Source organism: Eumetopias jubatus, unplaced genomic scaffold (genome assembly GCF_037043125.1).
Source record: "Eumetopias jubatus isolate StellerSeaLion01/CBP00866 unplaced genomic scaffold, mEumJub1_p1.0 scaffold_15, whole genome shotgun sequence".
NCBI lineage: Eukaryota > Metazoa > Chordata > Mammalia > Carnivora > Otariidae > Eumetopias > Eumetopias jubatus.
In genome coordinates, this window is record NW_028274821.1 from 59,093,350 (window position 1) to 59,101,898 (window position 8,549).

An 8,549-nucleotide genomic window follows, 5' to 3' on the forward strand; every position below is an offset into this window, starting at 1 on the left:
GAACATGGTAACGCCTAGAATCACTGAAACTGCAATCTCAGGACAAGAGAGAACCCTTTATGGAAAGCCCCTTCACCAAGTACAGACAGAATGTACTTCCTTCCCACCTCTCCAGTACAGATGGAAATAGATTCCATATTCCACATCCCTCTTCCCTCCTCAGTCCTTAGATAGTGGTTCTGCGCATTTCACCACCCTGTTCTCCCTGACAGGCAAGGGAAGATATTTCTCCCAGTTGGTGGGAATAATTCTCAGGTTCATAGGGCAAAGGCTGCCCCAGAGACAAAGGCACTGGTGTCGAGAAACTGCAGTTCTTCCGGAATGGCGTGTCCAGTGTCTTGATGTTACTGACACCCTGGAGGAGGGCCAGAATGAGCACAGACCCTGCTCTGCGCCAAGCTGCAACCGAACAGCCTCTTCCTCGCCTTCTCCCCCCGCCCCCGCCCACTCCCAACACCCTCACACACCGGCAGCTGTGGTGCCCTCTGCATCCAGAAGGTTTCAGGCTGCTCCTGACGGTAGTCGTGAGGCTGTAAGGGAGAAAACCCGAAAAGCTCTTGGTTTGAATCTCCCTCTCTTAACCTCTGCTACTTTCCCACAGCCCATTAGAGCCCAGCTGTACAAGTGGGATGGGATAAGCTCTCACCTTGGTTGGGGCAGGAGGCCCGGCAGGTACCAGCTCCTTTCGGTAGTCATGGTGTGTCACAGACTCGACCTCAAAGTGATTCCTTGTGGGTTCCTGCTCTGCCTGCACCTCTTTACTATACAGTCCTGGGGGGCATCAGAGCCATTCTTCCCAGATTTTTGTCTTCCCCCTCCCCTTTACCCTTCCCCTGGCCTCTCACCAGATCTGATGGCGCAGGAGCATCTCCACCATGGCTTCACGCTTTCCTGTGGGAGGGCAGGGAGGGGAGAGAGTGGGGGAGTCTGGTTAAGAAGCAGGCCCAGAAGAAAAAAATGTGAGAAAAGGAAGGAAAATCATGGGGTTTTACCCTTATACCCATTGGACAATCCATAGTCCTACTAGAAATTCCTTCCTCTCTCTTTTCTCTAATGGGCTCATGCTTCTCTCATGCTTCCCACCTCGAATTGGCTGATAGTAGTTTCGTGGGGGCTGGTATGAGTCTTTCTGGGTGGTGCTGAAGGACATGGGTGACTGTAGCTGCAGGGTCAGCAGTCCCTGGTGTCCATGTCGGAAGAAGAAACTCTCAGAGCCATCCTGCATACTTGGAACTTGATCCAGGTGGTTGGTGGCTCTCTGTGGGCCCCAAGTTGAGTGATATCCTTTATGGTACCCACCCTCATCATAAACTACTGCCTCCCCCAGGAAACTGGGGGGCAGTCTTCAGGAAAAGGGAGCAGGTCAAAACCTTAATACCTCCTCCTCCCAGTTGTAGAGAAGGCAGTGGCCCCGTGGCAATGTTTCACTGAGAACCTTACAGTTCCCTTCAACCTGGGGGGTCTTCCATTGCCCTCGAGCACCAGGTTCTGAGACTTGCAAAAATTTCCAGGGTTGTTTCCGAGGTTCCCAGTGGCAGCGATTCCAGGAGGCATAATTAGGGGTCAGCTCTGCCCTGAGGTTTCTGAAGCTTGGGAGATTGGAGGGGCTGAGCTCAGGGTCATGGCCACCGTCTGGACCAGGCCCAGAGTCAGTGGCAGGACCAGGGCCAGAACCAGGACCAGTGCCTCCACCAGAGTCACAGCCAGGGCCACAGCCATGGCCAGGACCAGAACCGGAGCCAGGAACAGGGCCAGGACTAGAGCTAAGGTCATTTGTAGTACAGGGATCCTGGGTGAAACGGGAAACATAGACAGGCTCAAAGCCAAGTCTCCTATGGCCTGTCTTGTGGGTAAAGCCGGCTCCAGTGCAGGGCTCCTCAGGAAGACTGTCAGAGGAGCGGTCCAGGAGAACGCTCGGCTCAGAGTAGCGCGCTAGGGTCTTCGTAGATAACGCATCGGTTTTGGCGGTGGAGGCGGCTGCAGCTGCAGTGGTGGCGGCTGCCAGGACCGACCCAGGACGGCCATCCGAAGGAAACGGTTCTGAAGCCGACGGGAGCCCTCCAGCATCAGGCTGTATGTCCAAAGATCTAAAAGAAAGTGAATGCGTCAAAGTCGTCAAAAGCGCAGCCCAGTAAGTCCGCTGACCCTTCTTGTTTACACCTGCAGCCAAAGCTGCCGCTCTCACCGAGACCGCGATCCCTTGGTAGACTCGGTGGTCTCCATCTTCAGGAACCAGCTACCGGGTTGCCATAGAGACGGCAAATAATTCCAGGAGACTGCGCAGAACTAGAGTTGGGCGGAAGCGTTGGGTGGGGGTGGAGGCGGATTCCCTGCGGGGCGGAAGTCTTCAACCTGCCGCTGTCTGGGAAGTTTGCTTTCCGTTCAGACTCCGTTCCGCCTCAGCCCAGCTTTTAAGGTTCCGTTGGCCTAGGGCCCTGCCTTCTACGCTTAAGCATGGTTCTTTTGAGGCTTTCTAAGGTGGTTGTGTTGGAGACAAGCACAGGGCTGGGGTATCAGGGTAAAGCATAGTTGGTGTGCTTGTGTAGGGGCAACAGTAACTTCCCCTTAGTTCATTCTCAAAAGTGGAGGGAGTCTTTTTAAAAAATGTTTAAGGTTGAAAATACATCAAACAACTCAAAAGCAAAATGGTGAGACATGGGGATCTGTCAAAGGCTAGAGGCCTTTTTTGGCGTGATTACTTCTCCTTCATTAAAAGGCCCTCACATTGACCATCCTCCTCTCAGACTCCCTTAGCACTTGGCTTGGCATCTGAGTGAGTGCCAGGATTGAGCAAATCTCACTCCTGGGTTTCAGTCTCTTCCTACTCACACAAGCTTATTCCTACTGCTACTTTTCTAGAAGCTTGATCCAGGTGGACCATTAGTCATGAGGACTCACAGATCTATAGGCAAATGCTTCTTCTTTAACTTCATGGTGGGCCTCCTTAATGTCTCTCACTCAGACCATAGTCAAGAGAGATGATTATCTTCAATCAGTTTTCTTTCCTATTTGTGGTATCTTTATATATTTAAGACAGTGATCCAAAATCGAGGGAGAGCAAGTTTATTAGCATCATAGGGTCCCTTTCCCCCACCCTCCAAGCATCCAGGTCTGGGGTTCTTGGTCAGTTGGTAGGTTCAACCTGGAGGCCACTGGAGCTGTCGGCCCCCAAGTACATGAATGTGCAGATGATACACAGACTGTGCGCCCAGCTTCCCATCATTGATCACTGAAACAGAGCTTGGGGTTAGGGGGTCAGGATCATGGAAAAGGTCAAAGATTAAAGATCATATTGAGGGGTAGTTTTGAGAATTTATACGTGAGGGGCTCAAGGGCCAAAAGTCACTCACCAAGTCGGTATCCATCTCCCAGGCCTTCAGCCTTTGCTGTCTTCTTGGCCACAAGGAGAAGGTGTCCTAGAAGCTACAGGGAAAAGGGTTGGAGACAGGTGGCTTCATTCACAGGGAGCAAAACCTCTAGCTGCACCCCCCGAAGCCAAACCTTGGCCCTGCTCTTCCCACCTGCTGGTCGTCTTCCTCAGCCTGGCTAATCCGAGGAATGGGCTTCTTAGGAATGACCAGGAAGTGCACAGGAGCTTGAGGGGCCACATCACGGAATACGAGACACTGGGAGTAGTGACAGGCCAGAGGCCACCATGTTACTTCAACAGGCTGATGGTATCTCAGAAATTCCTAAGGGGATGAGTCCTAAGGGCACCCCACCTGCTTGTCCTCATATAGAATGTCAGCTGGGAGACTTCGATCCAGGATCCGGGAGAAGACAGTTGGAGCTGCTCCCCTAGGAGCTGTCTGCTGGGCCTTGGCCACTTCATTTCCATCAGTCACACCTGCAGCTCCTCGGATCTGAAGGTGGGTCAGACATACCCAAGGGAGGGGGCTGACACTACCTCTCCCATAGAGTGAGTCGGGGCTAGCAGAGGCTGGGCTCTGTTAGTCATTAACTTCATCCTTCTAAGAACCTATTTGTGGTTCTCATCCAAAAGAAAAGTTCCTCAATTTCAGAGCATCAGCAGTGGAGAGTAGGGTCAGATAGTGCTGAGCTTGGTTAGATAAAGGCTGTATTACAATGCAGGACTCAGCAGTGCAATTGATTCCTGTTCCTAATGTGTCTAGTAAATTTAGTTACTGTTCAGAGGAAAGGACACAGGATGAGAACTGGAAACTTAGGTCCCAGTTCTTCTATTACCAACGAATTACCTTAGATAAATCCCTCCTCTTGGCTTCAAATATAAAATAAAGGGCGTGGTCTGTGTTACCTTTGAGACGACTGGAGCTCTTCCCATTTACTCATACCTTGTTACTAAGTTTCCATTAATTTCTATTACTTGTTGCCTGATCTTTAAGCTATGTTACCCATTTTATTTAGGTTTGACACAGCACGTCTAGGTGTCACATCCGACCTCTTACTGTGAATTTTACTTCCAGTCCCTTAAATCAGTGAAGGGAAGAATTAAGTGAACTCAGCACCCCCAGCCCCAGGGGATTGTGGGTAGGGAAGCCCCAGTTTCCCAGGGGCTCAGAGAAGGCTGAAGTCAGTGCTGTCACATTGTGGGAGAAAGAGCTGGGATGAAGCTGACCCCTCTGACAAGTGGGGAAGATGAGAGGTTAACGCTTGTGCTCAGAAGGCCAGGGGCCTGACAGAGGCTGGAGACTGGCTCCGAGAAGACAAACCTCATTTCCTGCAGGGGGCGCTGAGGAGGCTGCCCGGAGCAGGCGTTCGGTCAGCTGGGCTTCAGGTAGGCTTGGAAGGCAGCAGCCAATGCACGGACCCTGTGGCGACCTCGGCGCCCGAGGCGGTGCAGGGCGTCGGCCACCGCCGAGAGGCTGCCGCCGCCCACCAGCCCGACCTCACCGCACAGCCCCGGAGCTTGCACCTCGGGAGGGGCGGCGGCGTTCCCTGCCCGGCGTTCGGGCTCCGTCCCCACGAGGCCGCAGGGCTGCGCGCGCCTGGGGTAGGAACGCCTGTCCCCCGACCCCGTAGGGCGGCCGAGCCCGAGGGACGCCCTCCGCGCGCCTACGGCCGCTTCTCACCTGTGCCCCCCGCGGCCCCGCCACCGCCACCGCCCTGCGCGCCACGCGCAGCCCGGCAGCCAGCGCCGGGGCTGCCGCCATCTTGCCTCTCAGCCGCCGAACCTCTCCCCGGGCCGGTACGCCGGCCCCGCAGCCAGCCCGAGGTGGGGCTGCCTGCGGAGCCGGCGAGCGGCAGCCATTGGCTCCGCCGGCGGCCGCGAGCGAGCCCTACCATCCCATTGGTCGCGCTCCTGGGCCCCTGCTTGCTGCCCTTTAGCCCAGAGGGTGGCGCCGTGCACCCCTCTGGCTCCGCCGCCACCCTGGAGGCGGAATCTTTTCATCCCATTGGCTTCTGCCAGCTGGAGGGCGAGTGTTCCACTCCATTGGCTTCGACTTCTGGTCAGAGTGAAGTTTCCTTCGCCATTGGGCCCCCTAAGTAGTTTCGCCAACAGAGTGTCTCACTCATTGGAAGGATTAAGAGACCCGAGGTGGGATTTTCCTCCAGTTGGCTCTGCTGCACCACACTGGTGTGGCACCGAGCCCCTAAGGTCGTAGACCGTCTCCCGGCATTGGCCGCGAGGAGGGCGGGTTCTGAGGGCGCTCGGCGCTGGCTGGCTCCGGGAAGCACTGCAACCCCTGGAGGCCAAGGCCACAGAGGGGGGCCGGGCGGGGGCGCCAGGCGGATGGGGCTGAAGGTGAACTGGGACGGGGTCCTTTCTTTAACTGATGGGATAGATACCCAACTTCTTCCCTACAAGGGCATTTCAGCCCCTTAAGCATTTCAGAGATTTTTAACTTACTCATCTAAGGGCAGTTCCTCCTTAGTTTATGTTCTTGTGTACCTACTCCAAGATGGAAGATTCTGCAGTTTGTTTTCAGGGCATTTCCCCCCCCTCCTTCTTTTTCCTTTCTTTTTTAAACGGGGGTGCGGCGGGAATGTCCTGTCTTTGCCGCAGGACTAATAAGCAAAGTAATAGGTATCCAGTGTTTTTTCCTTATCAGAAATGGTGTGTGATGCAGTTAGCCTTGCGCCTGGCATTTTTAGATCGTCAGGTTTGAAGGACCAGGGAAATGCATCAGGGCTACGTAAGAAGTATATTTCGTTTTGCTGGAATGTATATTTTTGACAGAAGGAACGGGGGTCACAAAATGCTAATATTCTCACTCAGCTAAGTTTTAGTATGACATTTAACACTTAGGACAAAAGCCACCACTGTATCTTTAGGGTTTTTTGTTTTTGTTTTTGTTTTTTTTTAGCACAGGTCCTTGACATAGATAGGTGCTCAATGATTGTGGAATGAATAATATTTGGTGTTTCATTTGCTTTCATAATATGTAATACATATGTATTGCATATATATTCTTATTCTGCCCCTTACAGTTTTCCACATTATTACATAGTCTATGTAAATATACTTTGTAATGTCTGCATTTTATTTATTTATTTATTTATTTATTTATTTATTTTTAAGATTTTATTTATTTGAGAGAGAGAGAGAATGAGTGGTGGGATGGGGCAGAGGGAGGGAGAGAGAGAAGCCGACTCCCCGCTGAGCCGAAAGCCCTGATGCCATGCAGGGCTCCATCCCAGGACCTGGAGGTCACAACCTGAGCCCAAGGTAGATGCCCAGCTGACTAAGCCACTCAGGCACCCTCTGCATATTATTTATTTGAATGAGTTTATCACAGTAACCATTCTTTTATTGTTGACTATTGAATTAGTTTTAATGAACAGTCATTATGGCGCTAATTGCATATCACCAGTCAAGAGCAACTCTTTACTTCCAGAGATAGTAACAATCTTTGCTATAGCCATATTATTGTTAGAAAGTCCTTTTTCCCTCCAAAGGGCAGACATTTGACCCTGTGATTTCCCCCCTAGGAGTTCTAGCCATCCAGATTGCATCCCTTCCTTTGGAAGTATAGACAGCTTCCCCAAATGTGGGGAAATGTAGACTGGCCTTTTCTGTGCCCTAGAGGCTACATGCAGTTCTCTGTGGTGCCTCTGAGACCACACAGAGCTGCTCTGGAGAAGCTCAAGAGATAAGAGGAGCTGGCATCTAGGAAGGGGAAGGAAACCGGCCGGGCACGGTAGACGATGACAAAGCACTTTGAAACTGGTTATTTCTTTGGGTTCTCAGGGAGAGCAGGTAGCACAGAGATTATTCTTTTACAGAGCCAGAAACTGAAGCCCGGAGAGTGACTTGCCTAGGATCACAGAGCCCATTAGTGCCAGAATCTCCTACTCCTCGTAAAAATAACTGTGATTCACTGATTTTGGCCACAGTCACCGATTTCGGCTGCGTGGCCACAGTTCTTTACTCCATGCCTTTGTGATACCTGGCAGCTGCTCTCCGAGCTGCAGCTCTCTGGAGGTTCTGACCGCCGTCTCCAGTGCTGATCCCCACTGCTACGTTGGATGCTGGACCTCATTAGAGACTTCTGTTCCTTAGTTCTTTTTTTTCAATTTGACAGTTGCTTCCTGGCTTTACTTTCTTTCCATTTGTATGGCCAGCTCTCTCCACATTCTCAAGCCTTCTTTTTGCTTTCTTTTCCTGATCATCCTCCCTGACACCCTCCCATCATCAACCATCAATCTAACTATTGTGTTTCTCTTCCTCTTTAGGTTCCTGCTTCCAGATGTACCCGAATCCTCAACTACCCACCGATTAGGTTTTTCTGTGATTCCCCACATTACTCTTCCCAAACCTTCTCCTCTCTCTTCCTGTCTCCTACTTCCCACTCTTACCCCTTTCCTTCACGACCAGCAGCTGACCTTGTCTCCTACTTCACAGGGGAACTTCCACAAGATCCTGCTTCCTGCAGCTCCCTGGAGGCCCATCATTTTCTTTCTCCCTTCCTCTTGGTCTTAGGGGGTGGTACTTCTCCTGTCCAGAGCAAATCTCTTCACCTCTGCCCTGACGTCATTCCTTCCCTCCATCTCTGGGATGTCTCACCAGGCATCTCTCTCTCTTCCGCATCCTTCAAGATCTTTTTCTCTACTGGTTCCTCCCCCTTTTTCCCTCCTAAAAAATGCTTCCTTGACTCCACATCTCCCTCTGGATATTGTCTGACTTCTCTCCTGCTCTTTTCATCCAAGCTTCCTAAACCAACTCTGCTGTTTGGTTTCTGCCTCCATTGCACCACTGAAACCACATTATCTGAAGTGCCCAAAGACCTAATCATAAAATCCAGGGGACATCTTCCAGTCTTTATTACTGGCGTCCCCACCTGCATCTAACATCAGTGATCACTCTATCCTTCTGGAAACCCCCTCCCTCCTTGGCTTGCTTGAAGCCAGTCTGTCCTTCTGATGCCAGAGCTAGCATCTTGAATGTGGGTTTGATGGAGGCAGGTGGCTTGATCCAGCCTGTCTCCTGTGTGGTGCTCTCTCTTGGCCTCATTAGGTGCCAACTCTACGGTCCTAGGGTGTCTGTCCCTGGGCTGGGATCTATTTGCCCCATACAGAACCAGGCCAGATTCCAGAGGCTTCCTTTTTATTGCTGATTTGAGCCAGGT

General features: G+C 51.8%; 2 protein-coding genes across 4 annotated transcripts; both read right to left on the bottom strand.

The window, feature by feature from the left end:
* Positions 1 to 35: 35 nt before the first annotated feature.
* SPAG8 (sperm associated antigen 8) lies at positions 36 to 2,997 on the bottom strand. 2 transcript variants are annotated; one of them, XM_028115251.2, is made up of 7 exons: positions 2,186 to 2,997; positions 1,379 to 2,087; positions 1,084 to 1,180; positions 846 to 891; positions 647 to 761; positions 468 to 530; positions 36 to 355 (listed from the first exon to the last, which is right to left on the bottom strand). In XM_028115251.2, the coding sequence occupies exons 1-7, from the start codon at positions 2,221 to 2,223 to the stop codon at positions 167 to 169; spliced, it is 1,257 nt and encodes a 418-aa protein (XP_027971052.1). In that variant the 5' UTR covers positions 2,224 to 2,997; the 3' UTR covers positions 36 to 166. The 2 variants fall into 2 exon arrangements, with proteins under 2 accessions (XP_027971052.1, XP_027971051.1); XM_028115250.2 differs by having other exon boundaries at positions 1,084 to 1,258.
* A 50-nt stretch (positions 2,998 to 3,047) lies between these two features.
* On the bottom strand, positions 3,048 to 5,171 carry HINT2 (histidine triad nucleotide binding protein 2). Of its 2 annotated transcripts, none has more exons than XM_028096232.1 (5): positions 5,052 to 5,171; positions 3,723 to 3,863; positions 3,522 to 3,626; positions 3,351 to 3,423; positions 3,048 to 3,229 (listed from the first exon to the last, which is right to left on the bottom strand). In XM_028096232.1, exons 1-5 carry the CDS (start codon positions 5,130 to 5,132, stop codon positions 3,138 to 3,140), a joined length of 492 nt encoding a protein of 163 aa, XP_027952033.1. In that variant the 5' UTR covers positions 5,133 to 5,171; the 3' UTR covers positions 3,048 to 3,137. The 2 variants fall into 2 exon arrangements, with proteins under 2 accessions (XP_027952033.1, XP_027952034.1); XM_028096233.2 differs by having other exon boundaries at positions 3,153 to 3,240.
* Between the last annotated feature and the right edge of the window lie 3,378 nt (positions 5,172 to 8,549).

Bases quoted from the DNA above. Each gene is read 5' to 3' on its own strand.
- HINT2 (XM_028096232.1), bottom strand. From the start codon at position 5,132: ATGGCGGCAGCCCCGGCGCTGGCTGCCGGGCTGCGCGTGGCGCGCAGG. The intron at 3,627-3,722 runs GTGGGGTGCCCT...CACTACTCCCAG, and splicing joins TTCTATATGAGGACAAGCAG to TGTCTCGTATTCCGTGATGT. The intron at 3,230-3,350 runs GTGAGTGACTTT...GCTCTGTTTCAG, and splicing joins GGGAGATGGATACCGACTTG to TGATCAATGATGGGAAGCTG.
- SPAG8 (XM_028115250.2), bottom strand. From the start codon at position 2,223: ATGGAGACCACCGAGTCTACCAAGGGATCGCGGTCTCG. The intron at 2,088-2,185 runs GTGAGAGCGGCA...ACTTTCTTTTAG, and splicing joins ACCAAGGGATCGCGGTCTCG to ATCTTTGGACATACAGCCTG. The intron at 1,259-1,378 runs GTATTAAGGTTT...TGGGGCCCACAG, and splicing joins TCTACAACTGGGAGGAGGAG to AGAGCCACCAACCACCTGGA.